Source organism: Bactrocera dorsalis, chromosome 3, assembly GCF_023373825.1.
Source record: "Bactrocera dorsalis isolate Fly_Bdor chromosome 3, ASM2337382v1, whole genome shotgun sequence".
Lineage (NCBI taxonomy): Eukaryota > Metazoa > Arthropoda > Insecta > Diptera > Tephritidae > Bactrocera > Bactrocera dorsalis.
In genome coordinates this window covers 60,437,937-60,462,446 of record NC_064305.1, presented here as the reverse complement: position 1 = coordinate 60,462,446, position 24,510 = coordinate 60,437,937, and the positions used below count along the sequence as shown (strand labels likewise).

Genomic DNA, 24,510 nt, shown 5'->3' with positions numbered 1-24,510 from the left:
CGTCGCAATACATGGAACTGATTTGATTTGAATAGAAACCGCCCACAGAGCTTACCCGATCGTCATTGCCGAAGAATATATTGTTCATATTGCTTCAAACGCGTATCGGTACTCGAATTGATCAGCAGTACTGTTTATGATCAGCCGAATTACTTTCGGTTCGATGATTTTGATTTGAACTAGTCAAAATTGTTGCAGCTCTCTAGCTTAAATATATATTTTTTCCTAAAATTAAAGCAGCCCTATTCTTGCATTAAGGGGCACACCGAAAGTAAAATTTGTGAGGTGAAAGTGAGGGTTGCGGTCGGCCGATTTACTACTGTTATCAAACAGTGTGGTAAATTCTTTCTTTGTTCTTTCAAATCAATTTCATTCCCAGTTCTCGAAATAGACCAAATAGTCCTTTTCAGGTACAGCCTTCTAGAGCTTCTTCTATTTAGATTAGGTTTAATAATTTCAATTCGTTGACGGATCGTATATCTGATGAAATGGCAAACTTTACGAAAGAGAAATGTCAAAAGAACGAGCAAAAATATGGCGTTGGTTGCTGTCGCTATGTGTCTACTTTTGAAGTGCCCTATTGAAAACCCCTTCATTAGGGGTGTATAAGTCTAAGAACAACGAGACTAATATTTTTGAGGCCAGAGGTTAGGCAGTTCAGGAACGACTCAATATAATAAAAGCAGGCATATGGGATTTTTTAAGACTGAGCTAACTTTCTTGGATAAAATAGTCCGTTTTGATTTCCTTAAATGAAACAATTGTTAACCAAAAGAACGCTTGTTAAGTGTGCAAATAAAAGTATTTTGATTTTGTTTGTCTAGCAAATTGCTTAATTTGTACAATAAATAAAAGAGCAACATTAAACAAAGCAATAAAACACCGTTAACTTTCGCTCTGTCGACTTTGCAAATAAATTGCCTATTTATGGGCTGTAAATAATGCAAACGCAATTAAGTTGTGTTCCGGGATATAAAAGTCCAGCTACTGAGTTAAAAAAAAAGTTCCGTATCCAACTTTATATGCACTTTCACGACTTTTTTTCCTAGGAGACTCTTCCGCTTTTATGTCTGCCTGCGCATGAAAACACATTTAAGTTTTCAGTTTTTTGCAAGCATTTTCCTTTTTGCCCTTTTTTTGCGCGTGATAAAATTATCCCTCGCTTCAATCCGCAGCCATTAACTGTTAAAAACTGGTGGCGCACTCTCGCCCACGCTCAGACTAGCACACTTTAAAGCACACACAGTTGGGCAAAGTAAATACGAAAAGGATACTAATGAAAGTACAAACTGAATGGAGAAAAAATCAAATATTTGTATTTATTTGCTGTTTAAAGTAAAGGAAACACGAAGGTTTGGCGGGCAAAGATGAGATGTGATTCAATCAAAACTTATTTTTACTACAATTTAAAAAGCTTTGAAAAACAGTTTTTTTACTTGGTTCATACTCAGTTTGTTTTGCCATTGCGCGCCTTGAATCCAATATTCCGTCGACATAGTCACCCAGCAGTGTCGATAATTTGGTTTCTCTCGTCTAACTCTGGCAAGATTAAAGACGAACATCCTTCAAGCGCTCTTCATGTTCCATGATTGGACCAAAAACACGAATAGAACCGATCGCGATTTTCACATGCAAATTTTGCTAAGCAATATAGCCTACTTTGGTTGATTGAGTACGTTAGTCCACAAGCCATTGTTTAGACGGCATTACATCCTCATAAAGTCACTGTTTAGTTTGATTTATGGACAGAGAAATTCTTTGGTTCATATTTCTTAAAAATGAAGCCGGTCATAATATTACAGTCAATGAGAGACTATGGAGCCATGAATAATTTTTTTTTAATCTCAATTGAAGGATATTAATGTGTCCCACGAGGCTGAATGCCATACAGCTAACGTGATAATCAATTTATTGAAGGAAACTGTTGGTGAGCGCATTATCTCTCAATATCTGAACAATTAAATTGTTTGTGTGGCTAGGTTAATCCGTTTGTCTAAGCAGATGTGACCGAGACGATTAATGCCTTGGAAGAGAATATTCCGCGCGTTATTCTGATATATTGACCTAATTGCTGCAAAAAATGGTAGAAAACTAAGCCTTCCGGCTGGTATTTATTCGAGTCAGCATTCACTTGTCCAAAATAATTTTTAAAATAAAATGGCGAACCCTTAGATTTATAATAGTCTTTAATTCGCCAAACTTCCTCTCCAGACAGATACCAGATGCTCAACCAAGCGGGCAGCACGTGTGGTGTATCCCTTCGCTAACATGTCTTCCTTCAAGTGGACAATAGTGATAGTCTTACAAGATAAATTCTTTCATTTTTTGGGCCCTCAATGAAACTAAAATTTGGTATCTGATAGTTTCAAAAACATCGATGTTTGTTTTGCTATAAAGTTGAGCACTCACAGAGGAAGTGAAAGACCGTTTTCTTGCTTTCTTCGAGTTTGCAGCTATGACATGTGCTATTGTGGGGCATTCTCATTTTCAACACATGCTCTCCAAATGACCAGTGCCACGTTATGATAGCTGTAAGTCTGTATATACTTTTTCTGGACATATGTAATAAGTCCTTGGGTTTCACGTTGTCATACTTCATCTATTCTGAGTTGTTTGTTCATATAGTGTATTGAGCTCCCACTTGATCGCTCTTAGCGGCAAGGTATTGTTTATACCTCGGAATCGTCTAGAAAGACTTCTGACTTAGCCAGCTCGTCTGCGTCGGAAGCATTTCGACATAGACTTTAGACTTTACATATCCCCACATGTCATACGATCTTCGACCATCGACTGGCGCAAAACGTAAAATTATCTGCTCACCGAAATGTTCTCTCAATAAATCCATTCATTGCCGCGATGTGTAGGTTTTTTCGGTATGAAATGACAGGTCTTGAATGTCCTCAGATTGTTCTTCGTCCCGAATGCGGTATTTTTGCTTGTTTACATACTCATGCGGCCAAAAATGCGCCTCATCCCTGAATAAAATTTGGTCTGTCAGAAAATCAACTTCCCTTCAAATGTAATTGATGTGAAATTTTAATTGAATTGAATAGAATAGAATTTATTTGTATTCAATTAGTTCAATTTGAATCCGCATTGCACAAAATTAAACTAAATTAAATTGAATTTAAGTAAAATTCCCCGAATAAAATTGAAATGCAAAAAATATATTTCAGTTGAATTTGAACTGATTTTATTTAATCTTTGCATGAAGAATGAATGAGTGAAGAGTTATATTTAAAATGCAGTCATTTCATTAGACAAAAATATAATCATAAAAAATATCAAATTAGATAGTTACCATTAATTTGAGTTGATATAAAGTATGTCAAGGTCAAAAATTGTGAAATTGGTGGAATTTTACCCTCATTAATAGACTAGGCAGCGGTATCTACGCCAATAAAGAAATAATAGCCTCTTCGCACAGAAGTTATTTGGTTAACCGGCCTTTGCTCGATTAAGACACCAATTTAACCATGCAAAGTAAAAATTTTACTTAACTGCATTCATTATTAGTAGAAATGACATCAAGTTGTAACTGCTATGAGTCGAGTTGAACTGGCATGCAGCTGCAGGTTGTCCAAATTGTAAATTTGACCGCATTTAACCTTGCGGGTTGCTGTCCAGGCTGTAAATTTGGTTGTGTGCATGGATAAAATAGCAAGCAGACATTAATTTTCAATAATCAGAAAAAATACAAAATGAAGAGTATAACCAAATGTAACTGCTAATCCTTAATCGAGCCTAACAAACAGGTTGCTCAATTACAGGGATCATTCCTAAGTAAACAGGACTTTGAAAAAAGAAGAGAAAAAACGTTTTTTTCGGCAAAATCAATTTGTTTTATTCAACATAGTCTCTTTCTGCTTTAATACAACTTTTTGCACGGCCCAAAAGCATGTCGAACGAGTGTTTTAGTTCGTTGGTCGGTATGACCGCCAGTATGCCGGTGCAAGCCTTTTGAATGGCCTCTACGTCTGCATAACGTTTTCCTTTCGTGGGTAAATGCATTTTTCCGAAATAGAAGAAGTCGCACGGTGCCATATTAGGTAAATGCGGGCAGTGGTTAATGGTTAAAATGTGATTTTTGGTCCTTTTTGACACCTTCGTGTCCTTCGAAGCAATTTTTGGTCGTCTGTCAATTTGTGTTGAAAAAAACCGTGCACACACCTTTCGTAAGCCCAAATGTTCGATCGAAATGCGATAAATCGATGTTTTGGAGATGTCATTCCATTTCCATTTCAATGATGATTTCGGCTGATTTTTGATGAATTCACGCGCAGTTTCGAACATTTCCGGATGGAATTTCGATCACGGATTTTGATTGATCCACATGTTGATAGTCATTTATTACCTCACGACCACTTTGAAAACGTTGAAACCACTCGTGCACTCTGCTACGGGATAGCCAATCAGCGCCATAAATCATAATCATTTCATCAATTGAAACGTTTCGGTTAAACTTTTACCAATTTTAAAACAAAATTTAATGTTGACTCTTTGTTCGAAGCTCATTTTCGCACCGATAACACAAACATACTAACACGTAAAACGCAATAACTTCACTTCCAATCGATGAAATGTCATAAAATTCACACTGGACAATAGATAAAGATAACAAATTCTAACGCACCACATATATCGACATTTAGATAGCGCCACCAGGGGCTCTAGATTCAAAAAGTTCTGTTTACTTTGGAACGCACATTGTATAATCTTAATCTACTGAATTAACTAGGCAGTGCGAAAAGGCTATAACGTTGAAATCACCAACAGTAAAACGTAGGGTACTCCTTATGAATGGTAGTTTGAGCAGGTGAAATCGCATGTTGCCTAATGATAAAATTGTTATTGTTAAATGTTAAAAAACTGAATGTAAAAACTATACACATTTTATATAACTAACACTTAATTGATAAAACTGGTTGCCCCTAAAACTAGGCGATACCTATCCAAATACGTATGCTCCAAGTGAGACATGCTTCTGCAGGTTTTTTATTTGAAAATTTAATTGAAATGTAAAAATATTGTGAAAATGAGTAAATACTAAGTGAGATCGCACTTGCTACGACTTCACTACTACCATAAATGTATTGCCTTATGTATAACTCCAACAATTAATGTATGTGTTTCGAAGCACTTTCTCGCACCCGATTGGCAAATGTTATGAATATGTTCGCAATAAACTTTTATTTTACCGAAACTTTTCACTAATTTGTTTTTAATTTTTAGTAACGCAAACCACAGACATAGATTTTTCCATCTCCACCACTTTGACTTTTTTTTACAAATTAGTTTCAACTTTTTTAAATTTGTTTACTTTCCAATTGTACTAACTCTCTGTCACTCTCTGTGACGCTCAAACACTTTCTCACTACTTTACTATCTGTTGTTTTTATTTTTGTTTTACTTAGTGTGTTTATGTTGTTTTTGTGTTTGTCTTTTATTATTGTTGTTTTGATCTATATACATACATACTATGCAAATTTATATTTATCTATTGTGCTTCCGTTTCAGTGTTGTTGGTAATTGTACAATACTAAACAACAATAACAAAAAAAAATTAGAAAATAATTCTTAACGTTTTTCAACTGTCTCAACGTAGTGTAAAAAAACACAAAAACAAAAAAAAGAAATTTAGTTTATAGGAAAACAAACAAAAATATTATAAAACTGAATCCGCTAATCTCTTTGTTTTTTGCCATTTTTCTTCTTGACTGTCTTTGTTACTGTGTTGACGAACGAATATTCGCCATTATCACCACACGGAATAACGGCATATTTCGCATAAGCAGCATACACCTCGCAGCTGGATTGAGACAAATTTTCAGAAGAGAGAATGCATCAAATTCATACCATGCCCCAAAGATGAGACCAAGTGAGTACAAAAAATTAATTCAATTACGATTAACTAGCATACTAAGTGAATCAAATAGCTGAGTGTCTTAGAATTAAAGACCGACTGAAAGACCATTGAAAATAACAACACAGTTATGAATTTTATGAACAAGTTTTAGTGAGCAAGATTTTGGGACAAAAAAATTACCGGAAATTGCAAATAATTATTCATCAATATTTATTTATTTAGTACTTATGCCAACTGTTTTTCCTATCTTCGAAACCGTTTTCATAAGTACTTTTGGGGTTGACTTTGAGCTCCTTAAACGAATTTTGTTTTATCTCTTCAATCGACTGAAAACGGGTTCTACGGAGTGGCAATTTCAGTTTGGGGAACAAGAAAAAATCACACGAAGCCAAATCCGGTAAATATGGTGGCTCAACACTGGTATCTAGTGCTTTTTGGACATTAAATTCGGTCCGAATCGTGCCTCCATACGATGGTGCTTTATCATTGTGTAAAATCCATGAAATCTTCTTCCACAGTTCTGGCCATTTTCGACGGATGTTCTCATGCAAACATATTTAAACTGCCAAATGAACTCTTTATTTCTTTTAAAGGTACTATTTTTGCAGAAAATTCAGCTTCATCGAAACGGATCGTACAAGAACGCATCATGTCTTCAACGATTTCTCGGCCTGCTTTGACGGCTTTGTACAACTCTTAGTCGCGTGCGTTTGGATAAAACTGAATCATCGTTTACCAAGGCCCATGATAGAGCCCTATAGTTTAAGGTCTTTTGGACATTATTCAACAGTAAAATAGAAGGATCTCACTTTTCTTCACAAAACTTACCCCTATTGTTTCGCTCTTCCATTATTCCAATAACGCTATATACAACCTCCTGTTGATGGTATTCCCTTCTGAAGAGACTCTATGAAAATATTCTGTACATACTATGCATATATTATTTTAAAATGTATACCTACCATACCACCTGTGCCCAAAAAATAAGGTGACATTGTATTTATTTTGAAAATTCTTTATTTATTCTTCCAAATCAATTTCATCCCCTTCAAAGTAATCCCCTCCCGATGCAATGCACTTATGCCAATGGATTTTCCAATCTTCGAAACACTGGTTGTAGTCACTTTCCGGGATGGCCTTCAGTTCCGTCTTCGCCGCGGCTTCAATCTCCTCTATCGTATAAAAACGGTGTTCCCGGAGCGGTCTTTGAGTTTGGCGTTACGCAAACGACGCATAACGTTCAAATAATATTGCTTGTTGACTGTTTGACTGGTTGGAAGGAATTCATAATGCACAACACCACGATATTCGAAGAAAACAGTCAACATGACCTGGATTTTTGAGCGACTTTGGCGCGATTTTTTTGGTCTCGGCTCTCTTTTGGCACGATATTCGCTCGATTGATCGGTTGTTTCGGGGTCGCATCGCATCGCCAATTATAATGCATTTCATGACACCCTGGTAGTCGGAAAGCATCGTTTCACACACTTCAACGCGACGTCTTTTTTCCAAAAAAATCAATGCTTTCGGTAACAGTCGAGATTTGACGCGCTTGAGGCCCAAAACATCCTTCAAAATGGTATTGGTTGAGCCTTTCGATTAGCCAACTTCATCAGCAAGGTTTCTAATTGTTAATCGACGGTTTGTCAACACCAAATCTTTGATTTGTTGAACGTGAGCTTCGTCGGTTGAGGTTGATGGTCGCCCTGGACGCTCTTCGTCTTCGACACGTTCACAGCCGGTTTGGAAATCACTATACCACTTGTAAACATTTTTTTTAGACATAGGCTCATCACCAAAGGCTTTCTGCACCATCCTCAACGTATCCGCAGCAGAAAATTGATAAGCCCGTAAAAAATTCAAATGTCACTTTATTTTTTCGACACAGTCTTGTTGAGAGCGCTCAAACAGGCTACACTCACCTAGAAGCTTAAACATATCCAAAGAAAGGCTCTCATGGATATCTGCGGTGCATTGCAGACTACATATTACGCAGCACCCGCGGATATTGCCGGTACGTTGATTGTTGCGAAGGTTGCTTTAAAGTTCAGGGAAGCTCGGTATATGAAAGGATACCAACAGGAACATGCTGAAATTCTTTCTTCCCTCAAATGCATCCCTGACAACATGAACCCTTCCATCGCTGTTGTATACCGAGGAGAACAAGTCACTAAAGAAAATTTGCATTGAGTTTGGAGGAATGTTTGGCAAGTTAGTTTTCTATAAGTAGCTCTCTATCTAGCCTAGGCTTCCATACAAAAATAGCTGTAGCGCTCCAAAGTCTTTCAGAGAGGTAATCATTCACACCGACGGGAGGGCATTAATACTTGCGTTGAACTCGCTCTCTAAACGCTCAAAGTTAGTCAAGAAGTGTCTATGCTGTTGCTATGAAGGCTAGCAATGGTATTAACCTGCTTCATTATTAGACTCATTTGGGTGCCTGATCATTGCAGCATCGATGAACGGAGTAAGAATGAACAGTGTCTTCGTTGTCCGCTTCCTTTCTAGCGCTGGACTTATGGAACTCGCTTGAGCCTAGTAAGCGTCGGTTAGACAGGAATTTCATGCGACTGCGAAAACCTTCTGACCTCAAGTACTACAAAAATTGCGTTGGAAACATCCAAGCACTTCTCCTTCATTGTTCAGTCTTTGCAAGAATGTGATTAAAATATCTCGGCGCTCATACTTTCGGCGAACTAGGTGAATTAGCTGAAATTGGTATTAGCCGCTTCCGAAATTTTCAGACAAACTCAAAGCGCTTTGTCGTTTTATGAAAAATACATTGGACCTTAAGGTGCCACATCGAATCGGCATTCACAGCTGTCCAACCTAGATCCTTGTTTGCGTTTTTGCAGAATCGACCCTTTAACCTGACATAACCTAAACAATTTACGTCTCTTTGTTTGAATATGACTTGCACCTCGACAGCCATTCCAGGTTTGGTGGCTGATGGATTCCAAATATTCTGTGGCGTTTAAAGCTGGACCTTCCAGCTTGCAGCTTTCCTGGTAGTTAAAAAAAATCTACAAATTTATGCATATAAATATCCATCATGCATGATTTCAAAATCAAATATGATAATCAAATAATTATGCAATTCCCTTCATGTCTACTTAACTTCCTCATCTTCCAATCGCCCACCACAAACAAGCCAATGATGAAGTGAAAAGCCTACTTATGTATAACAGCTGTGTGAAATGTTTTAGCTCCAAATAACTCTATCATATTACAAGTAATTACCACTCACCATGAAATCCATCAACGCAGATAAAATTACAAAATAACCAAAATTTGGTCAACTCATTAAATTGTGAAATTTCAAATGACCACAATTTGCCTTAATTAAGGGATAATTATAATTAATTTGGGTATTAGCTGGTGTTTGCATCACGTGGCAAAGGAAATCAAATCACATACACGCACACATTTAAACGCTGACACTGCCTAATTAGATTGCATCAAGTTTAGTAAACATCAATTAAATTAAAGCAGTGCCTTTTAGAGCAATTTATGAATGAATAAATTCTCTGGCAAAAGCAAACACACAAAATATATACGAGTATGTGTGTACATATAATATGGATTGAAGTATGGAAAATTCAAGGAGTTTAAGCAGTTGCATAAGGAGATAAGGAGAGAAAAGGGAATCATTTACTTAGTTCTGTCATAGGTTCTGTTACAAGTTTAGACCGTTATACAACTGAAATTTAGATACACTTTTAATATTGTTATTTTTTTTATTAATATTATATATGTATATATTAAGTAAGCGATGTACAAAATTTCAATCATTTTATTCCAAATGTTATCATTTTGCTTTCACACAAAACCAACTCAAATGATTCGATCATTGACTATTGATCAGCACGCACAATTTCTGTTGATATTGGCAATACTGCTTTGTGGGATATTCGACAAGCCATGTACTTCAATTCTAACAACAAACTGTATTCCAATGGATTCAAGCTAATCATCTGCTGCTATGAAACCAGGAATATTGCTTATAAGCCTCTGATGGCTGGTTTTTTCTTGTATGCAGGAGCAGAAGCCTCCTGGAAGATCCAATGCTCTCCATCGCATGACCGTTGCGAAAAGTCTGTTGAAATTTATTTTTGAATAATAACTAATTTAGTCTACTAAAGTAAGCACTATGCCCGATGGTCTATCTTCTTGGATACACTGATATAAGATTTCGCCATGTGATCTTTGATAGTTCTTTCCTCTACCTGTCTGATTGTTGTTTTGAGACAACTCGCCACCCACCACATTCGTCAGATTTGGCACTCAGCGTCTATTTTCTCTTTACAAGACTCGAAAAGTGGCTAGAATATTTTAATCAAAAAAGTATGAACCGTTGTAATTAATAGTTCTTAAATGAAAATGATGATGAAGAGTACAGCCATATTTTCATATATATTTTATTAAAACTTATTACACATGTTTCCTGGCAAAAAAGTGAGAACGATAACCACTGCGACGCCCTAAAAGGCCATTAAATGAAAATTCATAAAGTGACATAAATCAAATCCACAATAAACTCTTATTTAGTACAACGATTCGCACTAGCGAAGAGCATCTATGGTAGAAAAAATATTTAAACTTGTCCTCTTACAAATTTAATGTATATATCTCTTAAATCATTCATGCTATAATAACCACATTTGGTCAGAGTAAATTTTGTTGGTTCTCTATCTACCCTGTGAAAATGGGTCAATTCAGATCTTAACACCCTGTGCCCAAAAAAAGGTGACATTTGAATTTAAACTGCGCGCGTCGAAGGATTTGGAGAATTTTTTTTTTTTTAGGTTGGTAGTACTGTCAGTCACATTTATGTCAAATTTCATGTGAGTTTTTCGTTTTTTGCGATGTCGAAATTTGTTGAGCAAAGAATCTGCATTAAATATTGTTTACGGAAACAATTTTCTGCTGCGGATACGTTGAGGATGGTGCAGAAAGCCTTTGGTGATGAGGCTATGTCTAAAAAAAATGTTTACAAGTGGGCGACCATCAACCTCAACCGAGATCAAAGATTTGGTGTTGAAAAACCGTCGATTAACAATTAGAGACCTTGCTGATAAAGTGGCGTATCGAAAGGCTCAGCCAATACCATTTTGAAGGATGTTTTGGCCTTCAAGCGCATCAAATCTCGACTGGTACCGAAAACATTGAATTTTTTGGAAAAAAGGCGTCGCGTTGAATTGTGTGACACAATGCTTTCCGACTACCAGGGTGTCATAAACGCATAATAACTGGCAATGAGACTTGGATCTATGCTTACGACCCCGAAACAACCGATCAAACGAGCGAATATCGTGCCAAAAGAGAGCCGAGACCAAAAAAATCGCGCCAAAGCCGCTCAAAAATCAAGGTCATGTTGACTATTTTCTTCGATTATCGTGGTGTTGTGCATTATGAATTCCTTCCAACCGGTCAAACAGTCAACAAGGAATATCATTTGAACGTTATGCGTCGTTTGCGTAACGCTATCCGCCTAAAAAAGCCGGAATTGTGGAAAGACAATTCTTGGTTTTTACACCACGATAATGCACCATCCCATACTGCCCTCGTAATTCGTGATCATTTCGCCAAAAACTCAACCCATATCGATCCGCAACCACCGTATTCACCTGATCTGGCGCCGTGCGACTTCTAGCTATTCACCAAGCTCAAAAGACCGCTCCAGGGACACCGTTTTTATACGATAGAGGAGATTCAAGCCGCAGCGAAGACGGAACTGAAGGCTATCCCGGAAAGTGACTACAACCAGTGTTTCGAAGATTGGAAAATCCGTTGGCATAAGTGCATTGCATCGGGAGCGGATTACTTTGAAGGGGATGACCGACGTAGTTTGTCGTTAACTCTGCCTCTTTGAATAATACGTATCAATCAAGAACACTTGATCGCGACAAACAATTATTACCGGAGGTCTCTTTCAAGGTTCTGAATGTTTTGGCACCAGAAATTTGAATCCGTACACAAATTTAATAAAACCCTTTGTGTTGAATAATTTCACTTATCGTAAAAATCGCCGAGTTCCATTTTAGTAAATGCTCATGACTACTTTGTTGTGACATTTTGTCATTGAAATCTGAAAAATATTTCGACGAATGGGGTTTCGCGTGATTAAAGTCCCACTATTTTTTGACCACAGTAAATTATTTATTTACATATGTATTTGTATGTATGCATTACCAAGTCGGTAGAGTGCCCATTAAATTGCGGTCTATTTCGGTTGCCATAAGCTTTTAATCCCAATATTTCATGCCACTTGGCGGCTAGCCAAAGAGTTGTAGACTACAGATAACTGTTTTTATGGCTTTAAATCTGCAAAGTTGTAGCCAAACTGGCAATGCAAAGATATCAGGAGATTACTTAACATACATGCGATGCACATACTATATTTATATTTAACTATTCGTAGATTGTCACAGCCAGACGCGGCAAATAAATCGCCTGAGTTGCCATAAATTAAGCCTGACCGCTTCACTTCGTCTTGAAGTGGCTTTTATGGCTTAATCCTTTGCATTCATTGTATTATCTAATTTATTTAAGGATATCTAATTAAATACAGCCTTTAGTGGGCCATAAGTCGCGTTTCCTAATTCAATATAAAGTCATAGTTTGGGGAGAACGCGGCGCAGTAATCGCGAAAATAATTACGCTTCTGTCACCGCTGGCAAATTCCATTTGCAATCCGTTAAAGTCCAATGAATTTGAAGCGAATGTTGCGATTTTGATTGGATTTTATTTGAAATCCATGTATTTGGCGTTGACAGGCGGAAAATTATGACGACAACAACAACTTGATGTCGCGGACGCCGATTTTGCAACGTGGAGCGCGTAACTGTATTGGTGAACTTCGCATTGATTACGGACAATTATGTCATTGCTGTGACAAGTAATTGATTGCATCATTAACACATTGCACGTGACAGCAATTAATGGGTTAAAAATTGTTTTTTTTTGTTGTGAGAATTGGTCACCTGAATTCTGTGATATAATTATCATTTAAGGAGAAAAAAAGGAGTGAAATGAAATGAAATCGAAAATTTAATTCTTTGTTTTACGGCCAGAATTGCCAGTTGTTACTACTGATTCTTTTCAAATCAGCTACGGCAGGCAAGTTCTCCTTTTCATAGGTCAGAATGTTTTTTCGGTTCGCTTTTCGTCACGTTTGGATTTGCTGATTTCTTAGTAGATTATAGCATTGACGGGTTTTCCTACCAGAGCTTGACTTTTATCGATCAGCTTGTTTGGCAGCTACGTGCTGTAGTCCGATATCGGCGGTTGACGCGGTATAGCCGAGTTTACAACAGTGCGCCAGTCGTTCTTCCTTTTCGCTGTTTTGCGCCAATTGAAAATTTCGAGTGTAGTCATATCCTTCTCCGCCTTGTCTTTCACAAGATCTTCCTCTTCCTCTGCTTCCCCCGGAGGGTAACGCGTCGAACACTTTCAGAGCTGGTTCGTTGAGAGAGAAATCTATTTCTGAATTGCCTCCTTAGTCAGAAGTAGCACCTGTTGGCAAGAGTTATTCTGCTGTTGGCTTTCGAGGCTAAGATTTTTGTTGGTGTTAATGCTGGTTCCAAGACAGACGAAATTATTTACAACTTCAAAGTTATGACTATCAACAGTAGAACTAACGGCGCTTATGTTATGGCCAATGATATCGATATCATCAGCGTATGCCAGCAGTTGTGCACTCTTTAGGTGATTGTCGCCTTTTTGTACCTCGTTTGATATCGAACGACTCCGAAGAGGTCCTTCCCGATACTAACGGATCTTTTGGTATTGCTCAAAATCAGTTTACACAGCCGTATTAGTTTTGCGGGGATACCAAATTCAGATGTGGCAGCATAAAAGCAGCTTCTTTTCGGCATGTCCAAAGCAGCTTTGAAATCGACAAAGAGGTGGTATTTTCCAAGATTTAACGCGGTTATGGGGTCTCCCTTTTTGTGGATTGGGCAGAGCACACTTAAATTCCAATCGGTGGACATACTTTCGTCCGACCATATTCTATAAAAAAGTTGATACATGCTCCACGCTCAGTTCGTCGCAGCCATGTTTGAATAGCTTGGCCTCCAAGCCATCGGCTATGAATTTCTTCATGGTGGGGCAAGAGAACGTCTGGTCCATCTTCAACGATTGGGTAATCGGGTTCGCCTTCTCCTAGCGTTATATTTTCATTGTCATTCAGCAGGTTGGAAAAGTGTTGCCTACATCATTTCCGTATGCTCTGCGGTTCTACAAGAGTATGCGCCGGTCTCGAAACCTTCTGTTAGCTGCCGTTAGGCGGAAAGTTTTATGTAGTACGAGTAGAATATTGAATATATTGAAGATATATTAACTGTAGGGAAGAAGTTCCTCCGTTTGCAGATATGGTTATTTTCCGCGGCGTAATGACTGTGAAACCAGGGCTAACCTAACGGTGCCTTAACGTGTCAGAAAGTATATCAATTTATGATACCTTTCCACATTTCTGATTGTTGTTGTACCGATTCTATTATTAGATCCTATTTCGGAAAAGTACAAAATTAGCCATCATCGAAGTCATTTAACTTTAGGGAAGTAGTTAACTACTTGTAGTAGTTAGTATGTCAAGGCTTATGCTGAGGAGGCAGATGTTAAGGATATTGCATTAAGCTTGCCACGTCCTAAGTAACGTCGGCATGCTGCTGTACTTCGACGAGGTATTGTAGGAAGATTCTCTTTACGTACCCACCACCACTCCAAATGAAATTATAATTTTTGCTTTTCCCCTAGAGGAAGCGCGGATTGTATATTATTTTCTAGTACCGTTGTGCAACTGACTGTGTCAAAAACTTTGGACAAGTTCAACGCCTCTACGATTGTCGCCTTACAGGGTAGGGTGATTTTTAATTGAGACCACGAGTTATCTAGGTGATTATGACGATAAGTGATGTGGTATAAGCTTTAAGGACTCCATGCAGAGGAGTGTCTAGGCTCAGATGGTGTGTGGAAGTCGAGAGGAGCAAGGTCTTCAAGTGTCTTCATTACTGCAGGAAGGCGAGTTATACGAGTACGATAATTAGGTTGGGCAGGTTAACCGGGTTTCAGTAGACGAACCACTCTTCTGATTTTCTACATATCGGGTGTGTGAACACAATTCTCGTAAAATATTGGTTATCAATTGGTTATCTATTTCTGAAAGTCTTGCAATATGTTTTGCGAAGTCTTTAACTTTATTTGACCTTGAATAGAAAGGTTAATTTAATTAAAAAAAAAAAATTGCGATTCCTAGTTAATTAAGTAATCGAAAAAAATTAAATAAATTTGCAATTAAATACTTTCGTTTAGTAATCCATCATGTAACTTGAGGTTGTCGGCTCTGCCAGCGCTTAATGGTTTTAAATAATTAATTCAAGCCACATAATTACTTATTCATTCGCAAAGTTTTTTCAATTTAACTTGCGAACAAAAAGAACAAAAACATATGCGACCATAAATATTTGATGGCTGACAATTTGCAACGAACTTCTGTTATTTAACTCCCACATACAAACATTCGCATTATTTATTTGTGTTTTGGTGTTTTGTTGCTTTTTTGTTGTGTCGCACACTAATTGATATACATTATTGTCGGCAACACAAATACAAACAACAAACACAATATTGTGGCACATTAACTGCGCACGAGTGTGAACACAGCAATTCAAATTCATTGGCAAATATCCTGCCAGGATGTGTTCGACAAATAATTCAATTTTCAGTGTAAAGTTTAGAAATTTATTTATTTTATTCTATGTTCTTACATATACGTATGTATGTAAATGTTTTGATAAGTGTAGATAAATATGTATTTTCTCTGCTTGGCAGTTGTGTTGAATGGGATTTTTGCAAAAATAGATCATTACAGCCCTAAATATATCTCACATGTACTGTGATAAAAGCGATCCATGGGTCCATAAACTTTTCTACCAACTTTGTATTTTATCCTCAAAAACCATTATTCCTTCTCAAAAAATGTATTGCTGGTACGAAAAAACTTTTGAGCTTTTCCAAGTCAAGAAGTCAAGGTCATTAAAATTTTTTCGAAACCCAAAAAACCTGAGTCGATGTACTCCATAAGCAAAAAATAGTAAGAATTTGTTCATAATTTTAAAATTCTTAATTTGTTCTTCAAAATCTATATCGTCCCCCTCAAACTAATCCCCCTTGGCCGCAATACACTTGTCCCAGCGTTTCTTCCAATATGAGAATCAATAGAGTACGCGAGAATGTATTATCGTGGTGCAAAAACCAAGAGTTGTCGGTTCATAATTCCAACCTATTTTTACGCAAAGCTTCGCCGATGCATAACACACAAATAGTATTACTTCTTAAAAGTTTAGCTGGTTGAAACGCTTTGACGTACAAGTAGTTTTCTCGGCTTCGGCTCATGTTGGCCACGATATTAGGCCGATTGATCGGCTGTTTCCGGGTCGCAATCATACATCCAAAGTTATCGCAAGTAATAATACGTTATATGATAACCTGGCAGTCGGACAGCATTTTTTCAGAGACATCAGCGCGACGCAGTTTTTCGAAGAATTGAGTAATTTTGAAACCACTTCACTTCACTTCACTTCACTTTTCTTAGAACCAAATGATCATTCAAACTGGTTTTCACCGATCCCCAACGATGCCAGTAAGATCTCTGACTTTTCATCGCCGATTCTCAAGCACTAATTCCGTTATTTTATTCACATGTTGATCATCAGTTGATGTTGATGGCCGTCCTGGACGTGATTCCTTGTCAACGCGTTCTCGACCTTTTTGGAATAATTTGTACCAATCTAAAACACTTAGTCCCGACAAACAATTATCACCGAAGGCCTTTTTCAACAGTAAGCAAAATTCTTTCGATGCAATTTCTTTGAGGTTTAAGAGAATTCCAGTACCTGATTTTAATAGATCTTCATAAAAAGTCTACCCAAAAAATCCTATAATGTAATTCCTACAAAGGATTCCATTATCTTAAAGGTATTAAATGTAATCAAATTTCTATCACAATTACTTTAGTTTAGAATGACTCAAAAACCAGAGAGCTTAAAATTCTCATTGAAACCTTGTTCAGAAAACTCATCCAAATAATTATATTTATAGGAACAAAAGAGTTCTTGAGGGACTGATTCTAGATCTAGTCACACTACTGAGGGCTAAATATTCAAAAGGCGCCGTATTATGAACAAAAGCTCAATTTTTGAAAGTATTTTTATCAGCTGAGTTAACTTTGTCACGTAGTTTTTCAAATGAGTCCAAAAATTGTATGCAAAATAAGTTTTTCAGGGGAGCTAACACATTGGGCTTAGTCGATTAACTCTGATTAATGTAGGTGTCTTTCCAATAAAGCTTGCACCTTCTCAACAGTATTGGCTTTCACTGCTGAGGAGCTTTCTTCGTGCTTTTTATGCTTCCGAAATTTTCATGGACTTCTAAAATTAAATATAACTTCAAGTTTTATATCTATTTACTATATAAAATATATACTTACGCTTACATTGGTTTTTTTGCTGATTTTGTGGCTGTACCCTTCTGCACACATTCTCTATCCCCCAAATTAACTTCTCGTTTGTTACTCGATTTTGTTGCTTCTTTGGCAATCTGCTTGCCTTCTATTGTTCAATAAAGTGTCTGCTCTGCACGCAAACTATCGAAGCGTGACTTTGCGTGCAGAATTTTAAAAAAGGAGACACATTTGCGCTGAAATTGGTAACAATTGTTGCTACCGCAAAATTATTTTGTCGCACAATCGCAAATACAAACAAATTTACCTTAGATCTCACAAAAAATAAATGGCAGCAAACAGTTGTGGGATTGTTAATAGAAACAGTGTCATTTGAGATAACTGGTTTTTTTTTATGAAAATGGAATTTTATGGTAAAAAAGTGGTTACAAATGAATTATTCAAAGCATTGACTAGCGATGTCACAAGTTTCTCCCATGTTTTTGGCATTTTCGAATACTGTTACAATAAAACGGTTCATTTTGTGATGTTATCCAAGAGTCAAGTCATTTTTCGATATCGTCTGTGAGTGCGACTGTTTCTGATCCAGGCCAGGTGCCATCGAACGAATCAAATAACAATCGGACTATGCAATATCTGAATAATATAGCGGGTAGTAAATTTTAACGGGTTTGAACATGTGAGTATTGTCATGCAGCAGAATCTCTTTTTCGTGCGTTTCCTGGTATCGGGGCCATAAGGAATTCAAGTTTCTTATTTCCATTCCCAAAGCTTGTGGTTGCTTTGAAATAGATTGGCTGGTGTTGAAGGAAGCTCTTCTTGTGTTTCACACGTATTCTCATCGTACAAAATCTCAAATACACCGTCTTCGAAGGATTTTGGCCTTCCTTTATGCGACTAATATAAGTTTCGGTTATGTCTCCTGGTTCACCGAAAGAAAGAATGGCGAGATGTTTCACTCTTACATTTGCATGTGCTGAACAATGCTGGAGAAAGCCTAGATGGGGCACCCTTTTTCTTGCACACTATCATCGGTTGTACAGTTTACAGCAATTGCGATATGACCATGCACCAAACGGGTTTGATAATGAAGTACGAGTAGCTTGTGTGCTATATCTAGTGAGTTTCGACATTCCTAAACTAACTTTGAGCCCACAGTTTGCGAGCTCAGCACCAGTATTACCGCTCTGCTTTCAAAGTAAATGCTCACCTCCTAGGTAGAAGTGCATCGCAGTGAGCCGCCTTTTGGACACATTGAAACTTCTTAATAAGTGAGTCTTCTCGAGCGTCCCTTATCAGACAAAACATTATTGGCTTGACCACAGTTTCCTAGAACTATCCGTGGTGAGTGTACCCACCTTTCCCCTATACCTGTAGCACTAAGAACATCGATACCTTGTTCACCCCTTTCTCCATATTTGGCCTCCATGAAAGCTTTCTATAGCGGATAAATTCAGGTATTGCACCTTATCAACAGGTGAGCTTCCGAAAAAAGGGAAAGGTTTCTTACATGAAACCAAGTGCTAAATCTTATTTCTTTGAGCGCCACTGTACCTCCGGATTGTCTACGTTCATGAAAGTAAATAAAAGAGAAATATGAATAAATGTTTAATGCCATGCCGCAGACGCCACGTAACCAAGAAAATGACAACAATGGTGACTATAAAGACAATAACAGTGATGTGCGACCGCAAATTAAAGCATCAACACCGGCGGTAAGTCGACATTGTTTCATTAAAAGTACACACCTGTGCCTTCACGTACACCAACAACATCGAAGGAATGGAAAAACATTTGCACTTTCGCACAACTCGAAGTGCGAAAACGGTAAACCACTCAATATTCACTCCTTTCGCATGCGAATTTTTTAATAATTTAGTATCTGTTGGTGGTAATTTGTAAAAAACCGTGTGAAACAATTTTAACTGTAAATTAAAATTAGTTGTGACTTGATTGGTCGTTGCGTCGCGCAAAGTGAAAATAGAAGGCTTCGTAAGAAAGTTTTCGATTTAAAGAGTTTCATTTAGAGATATTTATATATTTTTCTTAAACGGATTGAATTTCCCTCTTAATTAAGATGTTTCGAGGCTGGTGCAGTGGAAATAAAATATTCCATTAGCATGTTCTTCAAAAGTCTGGTTAAAAGAACTTTCAATAACGATGAATTCTTGAAATAATTGCTTTGTGTTTGCTTCTTTTAACATGTTGGTCATAGTCAGAGTCCTTCATAAAGCCAATCATATACATTAGTTTGAAGTCTTGGTCTACAGGTTCTATGAATTGCAATATCTTACTCTGACCAACCTCAAAAAATGTTTTTTCCTATACCTGCCAAATACGCCATACTTTGACCATTTTTTTACTTATCTACTCGCTTTGTTGTTTCCTTTTATTGCTAGGAATTATTACGTGGCGGGTCTCAAACCCAGAGCACAGCCCTGGGAAAATGATGTTTCGCCTTCTTACTTTAGTTCGCCTTCAAACGGATGTTTTTCGGCTACCCCGAGGATACTTGGTCTAAGGCCGGAAGTCGTGAGCTGCTTGAGCTATATGTTAAAGAATCGTTTCTGGCCACTTTCAAGTGAGTGGTGCTTAGATAACTTTCCTCTCTTGCGTGAACTTCTGCATATGGCTCCATCCTTGCTTAGAATCCATTCTATTTTGAAAAAGTTTTGAGTTCAGAACCTCCACATTCGACGCTTATTCATCTGATAGTAATAAAAACTATACTTAATTTCAGACCATTAGTTAAGTTAAGTCACTTTTTCATTCTAAAAATATGTCGACTTCTGTGTTGCTTTCAAAACCTCAGAAGAATACTGTAGTTTGACTTGCAACTGATATTTCTGACCAAATTATTTTATGAACCAACTTTTTATCTCTATTCGCATGCATTAGATATGATCTGACATTACAGGAAATACAATTAAAGTGGAGAGCTATTCGAGCTGACCTTAACAAACTATTTCAGATAATATAGAATTGGTATCACCTTAATGTGTTGAACTATCTTAACTTAGAACTAACAAAGTTTGAATTATGCGATTATTTGGAAAGCCAGCCCGAGATCACTTTAAAGGTAATGGAAGATTTTAATGGTTGGAACTTGTTTTCGTAAAATTTCGTGTGACAAGACTTGGACTCTTTTTATACGCAATATGTGGCAACAGAGTATAATAGCTTTGTTCACCTAACAGATGTAAGTCTTACATAAAACTAATCGGTTGAGATATATATGAATGATCAGGATGACGAGAAAAGTTGAAATCCGGTTAACTGTTTGTCTGTCTGTCTCTGTGACTTGAGTAAAAAGTGCGATATCTCGACAAAACTTGGTATGCAGGCTTCTTAGTACAAAAAAAAATTTAAGTTCGTAGTTGGGCGTAATTAGACCACTGCCACGCCCACAAATCGCCATTAACTAAAACTAAGAAAGTGCCATAACTAAGCACTAAATTAAGATATAAAGCTGTAATGATGGCCCTCCCTCTAATATAATTTAATGTACATATCTCCAAACCGACTAGAGTTACAACAACCAAATTTGCCAAGCACAAATATTGAAAGAATTCGTACCGACAGTTTGAAAATGAATGAATTCGGAGAATAACCCCTTTCACTCCCCATATAACGGAAGTGTTAAATACAACTAAAAACGCAATAAATCAATAACGAGCAACGTTAGCGGCATTTAATTTTAGCTTTGAAGTGGTATGAGAGGGATTTATGGCAGCCGGTGTGAAAATTGGTCGAGGGTTGTAGCACCGACCACTTTTTGGTGAAACCTCATATCTGAGGTTCCGACATAGCGATTTCGATTAAAGGTGATATATTTTTCATATTCATATTCATACGAAAATTGACAGCAACCAGGCCTACTTCCCATTTAACACAATTTAAAATGAATATGTGGACTCCAGAATCTATAGTTGACTTTCACCGAAATTATCATTCAGTGTGTGAGATATAAAATTGAAATTCGGAGAGAATCTTTTTCTGACAATATAAACTCTGTGTATCAAAAATGAATTGAATCGGGTCAATGCTTTATTGAGCCCCAAATATTTTTAATATAAGATTTTCGAACTTTCAGGTTCTGGATATATAGATTAAGGTCAATATTTGAATTATCTCAATGAAAACTAGAAGAGTGAAAAATCGGGCGAAAACTCAATCTAACCCCCATAAAACTAATGTCAGTGTTTTCGAACATCCAGCTTTAAACAAACTCCATATGATTAATGATTGAATGTGACCTACCCAACCCAACTCAACATTTTTTTAGCTTAATGTATAAAATCGGGTCGATACTACTCCAACTCCCATGTACTCCATATTAACAAACGTTATGCCGTCGGTCAGTGTATGAGTTACTATATAGAGTATATGTATTTATAAAATTGCTTGGATTCCGATCTTCTGATTGACGTTTTACCCCTTAAAGTATTCCTCTGTCTGTCCCACAAGTTTCATGAGTATAAAATTTTCGGTTGCACGTGAACTTGGCGCTTCCTTACTTGTTATTTTCAAGCTGTTTTCTTACCCAATAATTGGTTTATGATGCTTAATTGACAATCTTTAGCTGGATACTGACCCGGTTATGTAACGGTTGTGGAGACCCAAATACCATGGGAACCCTGTTCCTTTCCAATATTCGATCAAGCCTTGATCGCAGAACCAAGCATGTCCAAAGAGACTTGTGTACGGGACTCTTTTTGAAAAAAAAATCTGTACAAGTCGAGTTAGAACGTGTTTCATACCCAAAATATTCACCAAAATCATTCGAAGGGACTCGCGAGAGATGTCGACCTCTTTTGGCATCTCTCTAACACTTGTCTTGAAGAGGTCGAAGGTCGTCCCCGAGTTTTTAATTACAATTTCTAGGTTCTTTTTGTCTTAATGTATTTCTAGCCAGTCATTAGCATTTAGGCTTTAATTTATAGGTTCAGCCATTTAACCAAGAACAATTTTCCACATATTTTACCATTTTCTGCCGCTTTAAATTTTATATCCAGTGGTGTGTCCTTGAATGTAAAGCCTGAGTCCATTTCCATCAAGTTTCAATGCCAAATATTTCATTGCTATCTTTTAGTACTCATTTGTGTGAGAGTAGAACTCCTTAGTGACTTGAGCCTAAAACTTTTCAATCTGTCTGCTCTTTATGATACTCCGCACTTTATTGATTTTAATTTCCGTTTCGACATAACTGTAAACTTTATGTGTTGCCAAATGGCTGTGTCTTCTCCGCCCAACGTAGATATTGCTTGAATTCAATATTGCAAGGCTCACAAATTTCATAAAATTTGCCGATTCTTATTTAACTTGAAACTTTGCTCATTTTCAGTTCTGTATGTGTATCTGTGTGTATGAGTGTGTGTGTGTATTGAGCTTTTGCTTTACTTCCCGCCGGAACTTTTTATTGGACTTTTTCTCATAAAACTATTCATAACTTTATTTACCCTTGGTCGTCCGTTTCTTCTTGTTTTTGTTGCAGATGTTGTTGCGGTCAGTCACGTCAAACCCATCAAACGATACCGGGCATCGAAAGTGGTTCACCCGGTGACAGTTGGCTGCCACAGAAGCACACCAGAGCACAACCCACCGATGCATATGGTACAATTGAATTTCAAGGCGGTGCACATCCGACCAAAGCACAGGTAATAACAACAACAAATATGGATTTATTGATACATTTACATTTATAGTATTTATATATATAAATATATTCATCGTTATAACACATAACCTCAAAGTTAAATTGAAATCACTGCGATGGTTGTGTTCCTGTGCACATATGGAGGTACATACATATGTACATATGTATATATTACGAGTATAATGGCAAATCGATGCTGGTTGATGTTGTTGTAGGAAATATCAATATTGCCACCGAGCCACCTATCAGTACAAGCACGAATACACATACGTCTTCATATATTTGTATGCTCCAGTCTGTGTGCTTTAGCAACTAAAACTTTGAAAATACAGGGTTTTCCAATAAGAGAGATATGATTTCTTCAAAAGAAAAAAAAACAACAAAAAACTAATTGTTAAGGAAATTCAAATTTTTTTTATTTAATGTGAAGGCCAATCGATACAATCAAGTTCTGAATATAACATCATTCAAACGGCCACCCTGATTTCTTTCGCAGGAAGGAATTTTATGAACACAATTTTCGAGTACTTTTCCTACCAAATCCAGTCGCGCGTCATGAATAGCAAATCCATTTTGACTTCTAAAGCTTGAAGCGAGTCTGGTTTATTGCTAAAGACCAATGACTTCAAATAACTCCACAAGAAGTAGTCCAATGGTGTTAAATGACAACTTCTTGGGGGCCGTTCGATATCAAAATTTCTTGAAATAATCGAATCTCCGTAATTTGCTCGCAATAATTCGGCTTTTGCAAGTGCTGTGTGGCACGTAGCCCCGTCTTGTTGGAACCAGATATTGTCAAGATCAACTTCTTCCAATTTTGGCTATAAAAGGTTAGTTCTCATCGATCCAAAGCGAGCACAGGTTTTGATATCAAAAATGAATAATCTGTAAACGTTGTTCTTGTGTATATCTTTCCACGATGAAATAGTAAATATTACTAAATACAAAAAAAACAGATCTTGACATATTAAAGGAGGCCGAAACGACACTTGGAAACCATATCATCCCTATTGGAAAACCTGATACATTAACCTTCGGACAAGGAACAGGCACATAAAGCGAAAAGCAGCCATGCTGTGAAGTTCTCAAAACGTTGTTGTATAAAAGTAAATAATTAAAATTTTAGAATAATTTCTGTAAATATGTTATAAATTCCGTAGGAAAGAACACTGTTTAATCGCAGCTACCGCTCTTTTCTCTGTTCTTTCAAGTTCTTTCGATGTCGTTATATATCCTGTTATCCAAAATATGCAGCATCTAATATGAACTGCAAAAAGATAGTCTCCTAACGGTCCTAATTTAAGTAATAAATATATACTTCAAAATATTAGGTTATGCGATGATCCAACATCGTGGGATCGTCAGTAATTTAGCTTAGAAGACCTTTTTGGCGATTGAGTTTTGGGGGGTTTAGAGCCTATCCTCAAATTATCATCTACGAATTTCGGATTATTCTTATACATACTACTTTTTGCTGTTGGATATGTGTTATTTTCAATGTTGAAATGGTAGGTAGGTAGGATA

At 37.1% G+C, this 24,510-nt stretch overlaps 1 protein-coding gene across 16 annotated transcripts in view; it reads left to right on the top strand.

Moving 5' to 3' along the window:
• The window catches only part of LOC105221940 (transient receptor potential cation channel trpm), a 293,914-nt gene that overhangs the window by 160,384 nt on the left and 109,020 nt on the right, over window positions 1-24,510 (top strand). For all 16 annotated transcript variants that reach the window (XM_049451694.1, XM_049451693.1, XM_049451698.1 and 13 more), the window contains 2 exons: window positions 5,796-5,878; window positions 22,825-22,987. In XM_049451694.1, coding sequence (XP_049307651.1) covers window positions 5,796-5,878; window positions 22,825-22,987 — 246 coding nt within the window. The remainder of the gene's footprint in view (window positions 1-5,795; window positions 5,879-22,824; window positions 22,988-24,510) is intronic.